This window comes from Typha latifolia, chromosome 9 (genome assembly GCF_019914945.1).
Source record: "Typha latifolia isolate L0001 chromosome 9, TyphaL0001v2, whole genome shotgun sequence".
Taxonomy (NCBI): Eukaryota; Viridiplantae; Streptophyta; class Magnoliopsida; order Poales; family Typhaceae; genus Typha; species Typha latifolia.
The window spans coordinates 2382456-2398299 of NC_133094.1; the positions used below are offsets into that span (position 1 = coordinate 2382456).

Below are 15844 nucleotides of genomic sequence, written 5' to 3' on the forward strand. Positions count from 1 at the left end.
TTCAATTTTTTTTATTATTCACACCATCTAGTAGGAGCAAATGAAATAGAGAATATTTTGTTAATTTTGAAAACGAAAAACTAAAATATATAAAATATAAAATATTTAGATTTAAATCTAATTCTTCATTTAATTTTAACTTAGCTTAGAAAAACTTATTCATATTTATTCAAGGATATTAAGATTATTTCTTATCTATAATTACTTTAATTCATCTATATAATAACTAATTATTAATAAAGTTAATGTCAAATGTATGTTTAAGGCATTTTAACCAATACATATTTTTTTTCCCTAAAAACTATCTGTTAGTGACATTCACTGTCAGCAGTTTTATCGAAGCTGAAGCTGAGAGAGAGTCTACCTATGATTGAGATTGAGATTGAGATTGAGTAGGAAATAAGAGAATATTTCTCAATTCTATGAATATCCCATTGTAGATCTGGAATTATAGAAGCATCACTATAGATTTGGCCTCTATATACTCAAAAAACTCTATTATATTACAATTGCAAAGTCCCCCAAATTAAATAAGAAAATTTTTGCTTCTCTTGCTTATAAATCCTAATTAGGACCCCAGCAGCTCAAGTACATGACTGTCCTCAAAGACTCCTCTGCCTTCTTTGCCTGCTCATTCACCCCTTTCCTCCTATCTACTGCACAAGACATCCTCTTGGCCTGAGAAAATGATCCCATGTTGCTGCTCTTCTTCGCCCTCTGGTTCAGGGACCTAATTGCATAATTCCATCTGCAGAGCCCTGCTTGGTCTTTCAGAGCTTCCACTGCTCCAACACTTGCAGCTATCAACAAAGAAGCTTTGCTTGCAGAACCCATCTCTTCTCTTGCTCTTCTAATGGTGAAGTAGATTTCTGTGGCTTTTTTGAGTTATTTTGATGAGAAGAAATGGGAAGCTAAGAATATGTATATATAGAGGAGGAGGAGTTAATGGTTTTGGAACTCCAATTCCCAGATACAAGGTGCTGGTTGTTTTAGCACTTAACTTTTAATAGGGGAAAAGGTTTTAGGTGAGCCCACCACTAGAAGACAGTGGTCTAATGGAAAGTAGTAGGATAGAGATAAACTATGGGAAGTGGACTAGTAACCAAACTTTGATGAAGCTGGTTTGATACAGTAACCATAGTGACAGATTGTATTTAAAAATAAAATATATAAATTATTGTTCTTTGCGACAAGTTTAAGGTTTTCGATTAGCAAATTAAAGGATAAGTAACGAGATAAACATTTGAAATGTTTTATATAATTGAGGGTTAAATGTGCCATAAAAAAATTAAATACGGGAAAAATGGGTTCTAATTATAACTATATATTACGAATTGATTTGATCTAATTCGAAACAAGAGGGAGAAGTTGTTGTAGAAGAGGGGGATTAGGAGTTAGAGGAAGCCGACCAAAGACTTAGGCGGTGAAAAAAAGAAGGTGGGAGAAAGCGCCAATAGCTAGAGCAAGTAGAAAACAAGATAAATGCACAATATCATTTTTAATTATCAGATTCATCTCCAATTAGAGTTTCCTCCACAAATTTATAGAGGCTCACCTTAGGGACCTAAACAACTAAGTTAAAACCCTAACAAACTAACTAAATTAGTCTTTTCTTATCTTCTCGAATTAACCTTTCGTTTCGCTGTAAATAGATTTCGAATCTGGAGAAGTCGTAAATACCAAAGTTGTAGATCTAGAAGTCGGATGTCTATAAAATATTCTGCGAATATTTTTTTCAAAACTACATAGAGCTGAATTTAGCTAATTAAATAAAATTCTAACCTACTAAGGTTCTAACTAAATCATATAGTAAATAAAATTAACTAGAATTAATCAATTAAGCTAAATGTCCTGGTGAAGTTATTCGATCTGACCCATCGCATCACTATCCTTACAAAAAAAAGTACCTTAATAATAATAGCCACTAATAATAATTAATTAGTACTTATGAATAGTTTCAGTTTATATTGTGTGCTGCTCTAGAGCATGGTTTCTGGACATAGTGAACTTTTCTGAAATTCATGGCTCAGTACAGAATGAAATCATCAGATAATCTCCTTTGTTTTTTATGATAAATAAAATTAGAATTAGCATCATGAAATAGATAATTAATTAACTCAAAAATTAAAATTGTTAGATTATATATCATATCGTTAACGTTTGTAGTCATAGATGTTATAGAGGTTAAAAGGAAAAATAATTTACATCTCATAAATATATTATTAACATATGATAAGATTGTAATGATGGGAAGGAAAAATAAAATCATCCTACCTCCTGTATACTTTAGCCTTGACTCTTGTATTTCATACATGGACACATAAAATGTACAAATCTCCACACTACACATGAATAGATAATAAAAAAATAAATATTATATTAGGCATTTAAAATTTAGACTTATAATAAATTAGGTTCTAATATTATATTAGATATTCAATTAATTAAAAATTAAGTTATTAGGTAAAGAATCCATAATATATATCATACTTTTAATGCAACCAAATTCACTTTATTCTCATAATTCTAATTTTTATCACTATTGCATCCTAACACTTTTGATTAAACAATAATACTAATGCCACTAATATAAATAATAAAATAACTTAAATGAGTTAAATGACTCTGCTTTTGTTTAAAAAATAATTATCTGGAGAGAAAGTTTATGACTTAGCAATGAGTAATAAAAATTTGGATAGTTAAGTGATTTTTATTCAAATTATTTAAAAATAAATTAATTAAAAAAGCACCTACACCAAGAGGAAATTAACAATCACAAGATAAAAGTGTAGAGATAAGTAATGAAACAAAATAAAGTTTAAAAAGATAAAGTAATTTTTGATCCAAAATACAAAGGAAATATTGTATTTAACGCGCAAAAGTAATAAAAATAGAAAAAATTATCAAAATCCTATCTTTCAATTTTATTATTATTCACACCATCTAATGGGAGCTAATGAATTGAAATAAAAAAACAAAAAAATATAAAATATGTAATGTTTAGATTTAAAATCTAATTCTTCATTTATTTTAACTTAGCTTAAAAAATAAGAAACTTATTCATATTTATTCAAGGATATTAAGATTATTTCTTATCAATAAGTACTTTAATTTATCTATATAATAACTAATTATAATAGAGTTAATGTCAAAGTGTATTTGTGAGGCATTTTAAGCAAAATATATATTATCTTTTTTCCTAAAAACTATCTGTTAGTGACATCCCCTGTCATTAGTTTTATCAAAGTTTTATCAAGCTGAAGCTGAGAGAGAGTCTACCTATGATTGAGATTGAGATTAAGATTGAGTAGGAAATAAGAGAATAATTCTTAATTTTATGAACATCCCATTGTAGATCTGGAATTATAGAAGCATCACTATATATTTGGCCTATATATTTCTCAAAAAACTCTATTATATTACAATTGCAAAAGTCCCCCAAATTAAATAAGAAACTTTGCTTTTAACCCCCTCTCTTGCTTCTAAATCCTAATTAGGACCCCAGCAGCTCAAGTACATGACAGTCCTCAAGGACTCCTCTGCCTTCTTGGCCTGCTCATCCACCCCTTTCCTCCTATCCATTGTAGAAGACATCCTCTTAGCCTGAGAAAGAGATCCCATGCTGCTCTTTGCCCTCTGGTTCAGGGACCTTATTGCATAATTCCATCTGCAAAGCCCTGCTTGGTCTTTCAGAGCTTCCACTGCTCCAACACTTGCAGCTATCAACAAAGAAGTCTTGCTTGCACAACCCATCTCTTCTCTTGCTCCTCTAATAGTGAAGTAGATTTCTGTGGCTTTTTTGAGTTAATTTGATGAGAAGAACTGAGAACCTAAGCATGTATATATAGAGAAAGAGAGAGAGAGAGTTTTGGAGAAGAGGTGTTGGTTTTGGAATTCCACTTCCCAGATACAAGGGGCTAGCTTTGTTAGTTTAAGGTGAGCAGACTACTAGTAGTATTAGAAGACAGTGGTCTTGTGGAAAGTAGTGAAATAGAGATAAAATATGTGAGGTGGACCAGGGAGGATTGATGACCAATTAACCATACTGGTTTGAAGCAGCAACTAAGACATTATATTCTTGGTACATTAGTTAATTCATGATTGTTAGAATACAAAGTATAGAAATTACCATTCTTTGACTGCTGAAAATTTTAGACTAGTTGAGCAGAAGAGTGAATCCTAGCAGAGCTACCTGTAATCTTAAAGTATAAAATCCACTATTAAAATATCTTTAGCTCATAAGTGATTTAAGTAATTAACTAATTGAGGATAGGATAGATGAATTGTAGCCGGATATTAAATGATTAATTATACCTGCACTCTATCTATCTATAATTTCTCATTTTTATATAGATTTTTTTTTAACATTTTGATGTATTAACTATCTAATATCTCTCACTCCCTATCTTAATATTATCCTTTCTATGTTTCTCTCTAAAAAATAAGAGTATGATTATGTAATAATTTTTAACAGATAACTATCCAAAATCTATGTAAAAAATAGGTTCTAATTGTAAGTGTGCTGATTTAGAACATGGTTTCTAGACCATAGCGGAGGTTTCTGAAATCCATTGCTCAGAACTGAATGGAATTATTAGATCTTTATTTATTTTTAGATGATAAACATATTAGTTGTTTTAATTAACACTAATATAGTTCGCTATAAATAAATTATAAAATAATCAATTATCTCACATCCTCTTAACTTACCATTATAATTTAGTGTAAATTACGTAAAGGTTAAGGTTAGGTGCTTAAATTTATAACTTTTTTTCCAAAATAATATTAAGAGCCATAGATTCTTGGAGTCATGGATATTAAGAGCCAAAAGTATTACTTGCCACGGAAAAATACTTCACATCTCCTAAATATAATATTTAACATATATTATGATAGATTAGAATTTTTTTTTTAATTTTTTTTAACATTGCCTGCATCGTTGTCGCGAGATTTTGCATCAGTTACTCGTTAACACATTGGTAGGAATTTTAGGGCAAATAATTAAGAGGCTAATTGTAGAAATGCTCAATTTAAAAAAATTAATTCCGAGCTGTTACTATATGGTTTGGATTGAGTACTAATAGTTATTTCACGTAATATTTTTTCACTTGGATTAGTAGGAATTCTATGAAGCATTACTATAGATTTGCACAAAAAAACTTTTATATATTACAATTACAAAGTCCCCCAAATGATATGAGAAACTTTTGCTTTTAACCCCCTCTCTTTCTTCTAAATCCTAATTAGGACCCCAGCAGCTCAAATACATGACAGTCCTCAAGGACTCCTCTGCCTTCTTGGCTTGCTCATCCATCTCTTTCCTCCTATCAACCAAAGAGGAAGACATCCTCTTGGCCTGGGAGAAGGAGCCCATGCTGCTCTTTGCCCTCTGCTGGACTGATCTCAATGTATAGTTCCATCTACAAAGCCCAGCTTGATCCTTGAGGGCTTCCACTGCACTGATGCTTGCTGCTACTATCAAAGAAGTCTTTCTTGTAGAACCCATTTCTTGTTTCCTTTTCTTTTTGGTTCTTCTTCTTCTTCTTCTTCTTCTCTGGATGTGTGATGCTAAGGAAGGTTTCGAGTGTTAGCAGTAGTTGTTGAGTGTTGGATGTGAAGGAGATAAGGGGGTATATAAAGCTACTAAAATGAGTAGTGGGCGAGGAGGAGGAGGTATGGGAGAAAACAAGGGGTGAGCTGGAGAGCTGCTGCTGGATTTGGGATTGGTTGTTTCCTGAATACCAGGGGCTATTTATTGTTTCTTTATTAGTTATCTAATCCACATAGTAAGAGTAGTCTTATGGGTAATTTTAAAGTTACAGTAGTAGAATGTTCTATATGGTGTAAAAATTTATTGGAAAATTTGTTAAAAAACATTCTAATATAAGTCTTACTTTACCTTATAGATATTTATCATTTAATTATATATTTTGCTTCTAATGTCTTAGAAATACCTCTCGTTATCTTTGTTTCAATAGAGATTTTCTTTTTGGTAAAGATTGAGTAAGCTTTTTAACCTTAAGGTAAAAATAAAAAGAGAACTAAAATTTTAAGATTAAATAAGAGATATTTTAAATACTTTAATTTTTTATATTCTATTCGTTTTTGTTATGAATTGAATGATAAAATATGATAAAATGCGAAGATAAATAAAAATAAAACATAGAGTTTTCTTATAATTTTTTTAAAAAAATGGTTGACTTTTTTTTCCTTCACACTTGGAGCCTCTTAATTATCCAATATCTCGACGTCTTCCTCCCTTCCCATCTTCTATCCCAGTGGGTATATGAGTGGAGGGGGTTTTCGATCCAACGTAGCTTTCTTCTCCATTCTTCTCTCCTCCAAGCTACCGAGGTCGCCGGTGCATATCGATATGCCTCCAATCCCTCCCCTCGATCCTTCCACTTGTCCCTCCAATGGTTCTAATCCTCCCCCTCCTTGGTAGCCTAAACTGCCACCTTGTGTTGTTCCGTCGTCCATACATCGTCTCTCCTTGCTCCGCCGCCCCTTGAGCTTCCCCTCCGCCGCTCGACTGGGCTTTTTGGAGTGCTCTTAGTTGATGTTGCCGTCACGCCCTCATCATCCTCCCACGCTTCTCCTGTTCATAGTTGCATCTCATATTGTAGGCCTTGATCCGACGAGGCGACGACACATTTCCTTTCGTCGTCTTGCTTCGTCTCTCTCCTCCAACCTGACTCCCTGAGTGTCTATCAGATCATGGCACTGCTGGAACTTTGGATTTTTTGTTATTTTTATCTTTTTAGGAGGGTGATATGTATTAGTTTAGAAGCCCCATGATTCTTAAATCAGTAACAAGTACTCTTTTTCCATTCATTATCATGGATTGGAATATTTGATTCTAATATAAATATTCATCAAAGAGGATTTTTGCCAGCTCAAATTTTCAGATGGACTTATAGTATAAACAAATGATGCTTTGGATCGGATTAAGTTCTAATAGTTAAATTTACATAATTTTCACTTGGATTTATAGGAATTAAGAGACTATATTTCAATTCCATAAAGCATCACTAAAGATTTGCCATATATACACGCAAAAAACTTCTTATATATTACAATTGCAAGATCCCCCAAAATAATGAAATAATAATTTTTGCTTTTAACTCCATCTGTTGCTTCTAAATCCTAATTAGGACCCCAGCAGCTTAAGTACATGACAGTCCTCAAAGACTCCTCTGCCTTCTTGGCCTGCTCATCCACCCCTTTCCTCCTATCCACTGCAGAAGACATCCTCTTGGCCTGAGAAAAAGATCCCATGTTGCTGCTCTTCTTCGCCCTCTGGTTCAGAGACCTAATTGCATAATTCCATCTGCAGAGCCCTGCTTGGTCTTTCAGAGCTTCCACTGCTCCAACACTTGCAGCTATCAACAGAGAAGCCTTGCTTGCACAACCCATCTCTTCTCTTGCTCCTCTAATGGTGAAGTAGATTTCTGTGGCTTTTTTTGAGTTAATTTGATAAGAAGAACTAAGCATGTATATATATAGAGAGAGAAAGTTGGAGAAGAGGTGGTGGTTTTGGAACTCCACTTCCCAGATACAAGGGGCTGATTGAGATGAGCACACAATTAGAAGACAGTGGTCTAATGGAAAGTAGTGAGATAGAGATAAAATATATGAGGTGGTGATTTAACCAAATTGTCATTTAAAATATCATTTAAACCAAGTCTACTTAATAGGTCTGTATATATATCTCAAGCCAAACAAACATGGAAGAATATTAGAATAAAAAATTATAAAAATTACTGTCTAATACTATCTAATACCTCTTAACTCCTAAATGCTGTGGGTAAAAATAAAATAAAATCAAATAACCATCTTATGTATCCTAAGTTTCTTTTGCTTCTTCTATTCTAAAATAAGGGCAAAACAGTCCCCATAGTATCTAAAATTCATTATATATATATATATATATATATATATATATAACATTTTTTAACAGAAAAATAAAATAAATAACTAACAAAAGGAGTATTTATAAAGTTTTACATAATTGAGATGGACGAGCAATAAAATACAGATAGGGGGTGGGTCTACATGAAAAGGAGTTTCAGACCCTAATCCTCATGGGCACAAAATAGTAACCACTAATTGAATAGTACTTATGAATAGTATCATTTAAAATTGTGTGCTGCTCTAGAACATGGTTTCTTAAATTCATGGCTCAGTACAGAATGGAATCATTAGATCATCTCTTTTGTTTTATATGATAAATAGAATTAGATTTAGCATCATGAAATAGTCATTCCAGTGGGGCAAAAATGAAAAGGACAAAATGACATCTAGTGCTATAAAAGGTTGTTTGGAGTCACGTTCACTTATAAAATAAGATCAACTTTTATTTTTGAAAAAAATTATAATCCTTAATGTCAAGAAGAAATAAGCTAATACTAGTATAAGCTATTTAGTAATAAGACTGTATCTTATTTGCATCTCTCCCTCCCTCTTTCCCTTACTCTGCTGGATCTGCTGCTGTCGCAGTTGATCTGCCAATGCAGACCTTTCTCCCTCAATGGTGCCCATTTGCTTACCGGCATCACTATCATCGGGTGGATGAGGCTCCTCTGGGTTGGGAGAAGGTTCAAGACATTCACAATAGCAGTTTGTGTTCGTTGACGTCTTTATTTTCAGCGATCTCCTAATATTATTTGGTCCTAGTTGTCGTATTTTTTTAGAGTCCCTAGCCGTGTTATTTTTAGTTTGCCATGATATTGATTTAGGGTGTTCTAGCTTTTTTTTTTTCCTTTTAACTTGTTATTCTAAGTGGACGATATTCGATCTTCTTACCTCGGTGGATTCTTAGAGTTGTATCTTGGACTGTTGAATTGACGGAACCTATAGAATGACTCGAGGCTCTTTGCTTTTGAGAATTTCTTAGGTTGATTTTTATTTTTATTTTGTATTATGCCCTCGAGCTTAATATTTTTTTTTAAAACTATAGTGCTATATTATTATAGACAAGTGTGTAGCTTATGTCAAAGAATCGTCGCTATATGTTCTCTCTTTTTTCTGTATTAGATTGTATTAACTTTTAGATGTTAATGAATTATCTAGCTCGTGACTTTCTCAATAATTAAATTTAATATAACATAAAATTAATAATAATATAATATATATTGTATTATAAATTAGTGTCATTTTAAATCAAATATTAAAAATACCTTTGATTAGATGTTGTCAAATTTAAAGGCAAAATCATAATTTTATTTTATTATTAAATTGAATTTTAAAAATTGTATTGAATACCAGAATAAGAATTTAAGTTATTATTTATTTACTATACCAAAATAATCGAAGCTTACCGGAAAAAAAAATAGAAGCTATTCAAGAAAAAAAAAATCTAGTTCTCATAAATACATTACTAACATATGATAAGATAGGGATGAAAAAAAGGTTAAATAAATTCTAATCTTTGTACTTGGCCTTTTAAGTTGGCCCAAGCTATTAGATAAGGAACTAATAACGTATAGTATACGGACGGCTCGTGTATATACCATACATGAATAAATGAAAGGTACAACTTTGCTTATCACATAAAAATATATTAATAGAACATTAATGATTAAATAAGTCTAAATAAGGTTTGAATTCTAGCAATGAGGCTAGATAATCAATTAACCTAAAATGTTAAGTTACTAAGTAAAAATTAACTAACAATATATATAAAATCACTTTATTCTCTCTGAATTTTTTTTTCTAACACTTTTGATTAAACCGTAATTACTAACATGATTAACAGAAATGATAAAATAAAGCAAACGATTCTAGTTTTGTTAAATAAATATTACAAAATAAAAATTTGGAGGGTAAATATTTTTATTCTAAATTAAAAAGATACATAGCTTTGGACAGAAAATAAATAATTGTAACTCTTAATCAAAAGTATAGAGACAGTGATATAAAATAAAGTGCATAAAGATAAAATAATTTTAATCCAAATTGTAAGGATAAATTGTATTTTACCACAAAAGATAATAAAAGTAGGTAAATTTATTCAAAACAATGTATCTTTTGCTTTTATTATTTATCATTATACTATGCATTTTGCTTTTAATGTGTACACGTATGAGAGAAATACCTAAAATATTTGATATTTGATTTTAAAATCTAGTTCTCCATTTATATTTAACTTGGACATAAAGATTTATTCAAAATTATTCAAGAATATTAGCGGTTATTTTATATCTATAATTACTTTATCTCATGCATATAGTAACTAACTGTTAATAAAACTAATGCCAGTGTATTTGACATTTTAAGCGAAATATAATAGTCACATAATAACGATTAATGTGGTAGGGTGTGGATGGAGCTTTCTTTTTTCCGTTGATAAATTTCCCTAAAACCTATCTGTTAGTGAAATCCATTGTCACTAGTTTCATCAAAGTTGAACCTGAGAGTCTGTCTACCTATGATTGAGATTGAGATTGAAATAAGAGAATAATTTTCAATTCTATGAATATGCCATTGTAGATCTGGAATTCTACAAGCATCACTATAAATTTGGCCTACATATACCAAAAAAAACTCTATTATATTACAATTGCGAAAGTCCCTCAAATGAAATAAGAAACTTTGCTTTTAACTCCCTCTCTTGCTTCTAAATCCTAATTAGGACCCCAGCAGCTCAAGTACATGACAGTCCTCAAAGACTCCTCTGCCTTCTTGGCCTTCTCATCCACCCCTTTCCTCCTATCCACTGCAGAAGACATCCTCTTCGCCTGAGAAAGAGATCCCATGTTATTGCTCTTCGCCCTCTGGTTCAGGGATCTGATTGCATAATTCCATCTGCAGAGCACTGCTTGGTCTTTCAGAGCTTCCACTGCTCCAACACTTGCAGCTATCAGCAGAGAAGCCTTGCTTGCAGAACCCATCTCTTCTCTTGCTCCTCTAATGGTGAAGTAGATTTCTGTGGCTTTTTTAAGTTAATTTGATTTGAAGAAATGGGAAGCTAAGCATACGTATATATAGAGAGAGAGTATAGAGAGAGTTGGAGAAGAGATGGTGGTTTTGGAAATCCACTTCCCAGATACAAGGGGCTGGTTGAGATGAGCACACGATTAGAAGACACTTGTCTAATGGAAAGTAGTGACATAGTGATAAGATATGTGAGGTGGGTGTGGTGGACCTGTAACCAAACTGTGATGCAAAGCTTGTTTTGGTAGATTAATTAAGACGTTAAGTGTTAATTGACTAATTAAGTGTAGCAATGGAAAATATTAGGCCCGTATATTCGATGTGCCTTAAACTTCATTGGCATCAGATAGTAATCACCTAATTGGTTTGCAATTACTGATAGTAATCATTTAAATTGTGGGCTGCTCTAGGTTTCTGAAATCTATGGCTCAGTATGGAATGGGAATCATTAGAGTAGACCATCTCTTTTGATTTAGAATTAGCATAATGAAAGTGCATTACAGTGGGAAAAGCAAATTAATATAACATTGTTGGAATTAATACTTCACATCCCTAGTGTGTAACATTGGAGGCATCTATTAGAAATTAGATGAGAATATGAATTGTATATAAGATGTTTTTAGAATTTTCTTGTTAACTGTTAAGAAAAAATTAAAAGGGGGAAAAGCAAAATCAGCAGCTCCTTTCAATTTGGTGATGATTCTATGCAATAAGAGTCCAAAACATGAGGACCTAAAAAGAAACCATTTAATAAACCCCATGGAACGTGTGGCTGCCATGCCAATGGATTCTCCTGTAAACAATGGACCCACCCACCCTTCTCTCGGTTTCCACTTTCCACCAATTTGTTTGCAAATCAGCCCCTACAATTTTTTCTTATTACACCAAGACTCATCTCATCGTACACCAAGGGCCCTTTTTTTTTTTTTCAGTTATATGGCGATATGCGAAAATGACCCTATGAATTGAAAAAACTTGATTTTCCTCCTTCCCCCTCACCCCAAGAGAAGTTTATTCATATAAATAACTCCACCCAGACGAGAGAGATCTCCAAACTCGCGAAAGAAAATCCCCGGAGCTCCTAAAGAGATCGCAGGAGAATGTGCAATGGACGTGACTGCCGGAGGGATACCACCTTCGGGTCGCTGCAGGGGAAGAGCGGCGGGGCCGGGAAGCAGCAACGGACGGAGACGACGGCGGCGCCGCGAAGTGGGAAGGGTGGCGGTGGCGAAGAGGGGAAGAAGGCGAAGAGAGAGGCAGAGAGAATGGAAAAGGTTATGCTGTTGCTCGTTTGGGGGCCCAATTAATAGCCCGGCCCAAGTAGTAGGTTTTATAAAGATTATAATTTGGATTTTTTCTTCTTCGTTTGTTTTGTAGATTGAAATATTTTGTGAGAGGGAATTGGTATGGTTGTAAGTTTTTTTGTTTTATTTTCATGGGATGATTAAATTGTAATGAGAGTAGTAGTAACTACTCTTTAGTACTAGAAGAAACAATTTTCTTGCTTAGATGTGGAAAGTTATCTTAAAATCTTCTCTTGTTAATACTAAGAATCATGGATGCCACTTTTATTTTAATACCATTTTTTTTTCTTTTCTGAGAGAATTTGTTATCACTTACCTGGGATCGATCTAACTTTTTTTTTTGTATAGTTACATATTAAAATAGTGTTTGAGCAGTTAAAAGAGGGTCATAGTGAATGAGTATTTTTGAATTCAAATTTTAATGACATTAGTTTAATTGAGATTCCATTTCTCTCCAAAAAAAAAATAAAAAAATAAAAAAATTATAGTTTAGTCAAAGTAAGTCAGCTTTCTCTCATAACTTCAGTCTGATTTGAAGTCTAGCATTTGCACCATTTTACTTTTAAATGGAAAAAATTTAACATTTGCACGAGTATTAAGTATTTCCTGAGTTTAAATCCCAGTAACATGGATGACAGACACTATATTAAATTCTCACTTCTCTTAAAAAAGAATTATCCCTATGTAGCTTGATTAGAGTGATCATAATCATTCCCACATAAATACAGTCTGATTTGAGGCCTTAATATCGAGATATTAAGTGCTTAAGTATTGAAGCCCGGAGATAAACTATAATTTATCCTTTGAAAAATGTGTTTAATAAAACTTTTGGTTCACTCAATTAAACGTCCATTTGGGCCAAATCATGGCCCAAATTACCCATCTTTATTTGTCCTCATCTAGGAGGCCCAAGCCCTTAATTTAGCTTGGGCTACTCACTGACTGAATCTACCCTTGGACTCTTAAACCCTTAACAGTCGAGTAAATAATAAGTTAATTATTCATTAACCTCCTCATTTTATCTTAAAAATCAAATACTAAACAGTAATCAAATCAACATCGAATGTATTTTAAGTACTATGAAAAATAAAAGTGGCATTTTAAATTTCCATAATCTTTGTTATCCCTCACCCAGTTTCGATCAAATCCATGGGCAGCCAAACAGCTATTAAACTTTGCTTGGCTATTTTCCCATCTACCCCAACTGGTAGAGCTTTCAAGGGCCAAGTTGCTCATATAAAGCCAGGCAAGTGAAGGTGACCCAAAGTAATTACCAATAGTGACATAAATGAATGAATGGGGCATGACAAAGACATGCCATAACAAAACCATTGCACCAAGGCCCATTTCTAACTTAGGTTTTCATTGCACTTGAGTGACAAGGGGAACTATTAATGTCATCTCCAATGAGAGAAAATAAGGGCCACTAGTACAACCTAAACATGATAAAGTTCATCTATACCTAGGGTTTTAATTGAGCCAAACTCGATCGAGTCAATCTTTGTTTGAGTTCGGTTTGAATCAATTTCGAGTCTAAATTTTATGATCTTTTGAGCTGAGTTAGTTCAAGTGTGATGCGAGCTAGAATCTGTGATTGAAAGAGTAGACATAAACCCTTACATTTTTGATCCAATGGTCAGTAAACTTTTGGATGTTTATAATTTGAGCTAAATCAGCCTAAGCTTGAGCCGAGCCCAAGCCAGCTTCATGACTTTGAGAGCTCTCCTAACTGTATCCAATCTTAACCTATTCCTGGTTTTAAGGAACCAATGTTCTATTGCTAGTGGTTTCCCATGCATAGGATAAGCCACTTGCTCCCCTCCCAACCACCTTAATTTCCTGGCCCATAATAAGTAGTATATAAACATAGGACAACCTAACCTCCCACACACTGCTTCGACCATCATCACACTTTTATGCTAAGTGCTCTGATCTCTAAACTTGTCTACCTCTCTACTCCATTACTGGACACCAAGATGAGGCTTGCACACAAGGCGTGCATAGCTATTGCTCTTGGAGCAGCCCTCGAGCTCAAATCTTTGAGGCCCAAATCCAATTCCATGTCTCTCAGATGGAACTCACTGATGCTCGGTTCATCTCCTGCGCAAGTGAGACTCCCATGCATTGGTGATGCTTTAGAAGCTGGGAAGAATAATAAAGATGAGGAGGTGAAGGTTAGTATGACACCAGAGGATTCATTGAGGATGGTTTTCTACTTGAGTTGTTGGGGACCAAACTGATGATGAGGGTGATGATACTATGTGCATGAGAAGCATGAGCAAAATGCTTTTGGGATATCTCAAAGTTTGGAAGATGAGATCAAGTTGTGCAGTTGTGCTGCACTGCAAGCAAGGGGAAATGATATGATCTTATCTCTGTGGTCTTGTAGACATCTGTACATAGAGTACACGTACGTACAAGGACTGGCTGAGATTTTTCTTTTCTTGTTAACTAATTAGACTGCTTTGAGTATATATGTGATGAAAAGATGATCCTCAAAGCAGGCAGAAAATCTTTATTTAATGGTTCTCATAATAGATATTAGTCTCTTTGGTAATCACCAAGTAGTTATTAACATTATTATATATACATAAAAGCAATGATGAATAAATTCATTACTGCCAACAAATTTCCTTACAAACAAGTAATCTGCAAATCTTGAGAACTTTAGAAAGAAAATATATCGCCAGTCCATGTAGGGAAGATAAGGAGTCTACTAGAAGTGAAACGGAATTAACACAAATTAATTTTGAAACCCAACTCAGCTCAAAAGCTTAGGCTATGTTTAGATGAGGAGAATAGGAGAGAAAAGAAGAGGAGGGTAAAATTTAGCTTCATTCTCTTCTTTGGATAAAACAATAGAGAAAATTTAGTTTTTCTTTATTCATATTTGTTTTTTTCTTCTCTACTCTCTTATAAATTTTTTGTCCAAACCAGAAAATCTTAATCAAAAGTAACTCAAACCCAAAGGTTTAAACTACTATTATAAGGGCTAAAAATTCGTATAAATCACTCAAGGTGGCGGAGCAAGGCCAGAAGGCCAGGCCGAAGATGATGGTGAAGAGCATGTTCATGGAGACATTGATGCTCCGGTCGAGGAGTGAATCTCGTGGGAGAAGATCTCGCTGGGGAAGACGTAAACATTGTTGGCTTTTTTTTTTTGCCCTTCAGGGTGAAGATTTTCATTTGGCTGGCTATTCTCTGTAACGTTGATACGGAGAACCTCTTAGCTAGGAAAGGGGTTGTCCTTTGCAGGGAAATGTTAAAATTCCTATTGCACCTCTTTCTAGAGTCCAACTTTTTCGGACCCTTCTACAACTCCTTCCTTCCTAGTCTACAGTTGCCTTCCTCTCCGATGTCCCACTTAGATTACTAGTCTTCTTGGTGAACAATGTCGCTATGATTGAGGATTCTAGAGGGAAGCCCAAATATCCACCAAATTGAGATACTCTCTCGTAGAGATCTGGAAGTAATGGAAGTCTTCCCCTCATCCTCCTGAGTGTCTTTTGAGATATTATCTGAAATCTTCTTATTGTAGTATGTCTTCTCTCGCTCTCCCTCTTCTTCTGTACATTTATCTTCTCTCATGAAAGTCTTTCCCTCAC

General features: G+C 33.7%; 5 protein-coding genes across 5 annotated transcripts; all 5 read right to left on the reverse strand.

Annotated features, from left to right (window-relative positions):
• Positions 1–432: 432 nt before the first annotated feature.
• LOC140795385 (uncharacterized) lies at positions 433–994 on the reverse strand. Its single transcript, XM_073147919.1, has one exon. It carries the CDS (start codon positions 832–834, stop codon positions 565–567), a length of 270 nt encoding a protein of 89 aa, XP_073004020.1. The 5' UTR covers positions 835–994; the 3' UTR covers positions 433–564.
• A 2369-nt stretch (positions 995–3363) lies between these two features.
• LOC140795389 (uncharacterized) lies at positions 3364–3936 on the reverse strand. The gene has a single exon (XM_073147923.1). It carries the CDS (start codon positions 3751–3753, stop codon positions 3490–3492), a length of 264 nt encoding a protein of 87 aa, XP_073004024.1. The 5' UTR covers positions 3754–3936; the 3' UTR covers positions 3364–3489.
• A 1177-nt stretch (positions 3937–5113) lies between these two features.
• Positions 5114–5659, reverse strand: LOC140795374 (uncharacterized). Its single transcript, XM_073147897.1, has one exon. It carries the CDS (start codon positions 5504–5506, stop codon positions 5240–5242), a length of 267 nt encoding a protein of 88 aa, XP_073003998.1. The 5' UTR covers positions 5507–5659; the 3' UTR covers positions 5114–5239.
• Positions 5660–7010: 1351 nt separating this feature from the next.
• Positions 7011–7609, reverse strand: LOC140795346 (uncharacterized). Its single transcript, XM_073147855.1, has one exon. It carries the CDS (start codon positions 7492–7494, stop codon positions 7147–7149), a length of 348 nt encoding a protein of 115 aa, XP_073003956.1. The 5' UTR covers positions 7495–7609; the 3' UTR covers positions 7011–7146.
• Positions 7610–10445: 2836 nt separating this feature from the next.
• LOC140795306 (uncharacterized) lies at positions 10446–11073 on the reverse strand. The gene has a single exon (XM_073147803.1). The coding sequence runs from the start codon at positions 10890–10892 to the stop codon at positions 10626–10628; it is 267 nt and encodes an 88-aa protein (XP_073003904.1). The 5' UTR covers positions 10893–11073; the 3' UTR covers positions 10446–10625.
• Positions 11074–15844: the final 4771 nt, after the last annotated feature.

Bases quoted from the DNA above. Each gene is read 5' to 3' on its own strand.
- LOC140795346 (XM_073147855.1), bottom strand. From the start codon at position 7,494: ATGCTTAGTTCTTCTTATCAAATTAACTCAAAAAAAGCCACAGAAATC.
- LOC140795385 (XM_073147919.1), bottom strand. From the start codon at position 834: ATGGGTTCTGCAAGCAAAGCTTCTTTGTTGATAGCTGCAAGTGTTGGA.
- LOC140795306 (XM_073147803.1), bottom strand. From the start codon at position 10,892: ATGGGTTCTGCAAGCAAGGCTTCTCTGCTGATAGCTGCAAGTGTTGGA.
- LOC140795389 (XM_073147923.1), bottom strand. From the start codon at position 3,753: ATGGGTTGTGCAAGCAAGACTTCTTTGTTGATAGCTGCAAGTGTTGGA.
- LOC140795374 (XM_073147897.1), bottom strand. From the start codon at position 5,506: ATGGGTTCTACAAGAAAGACTTCTTTGATAGTAGCAGCAAGCATCAGT.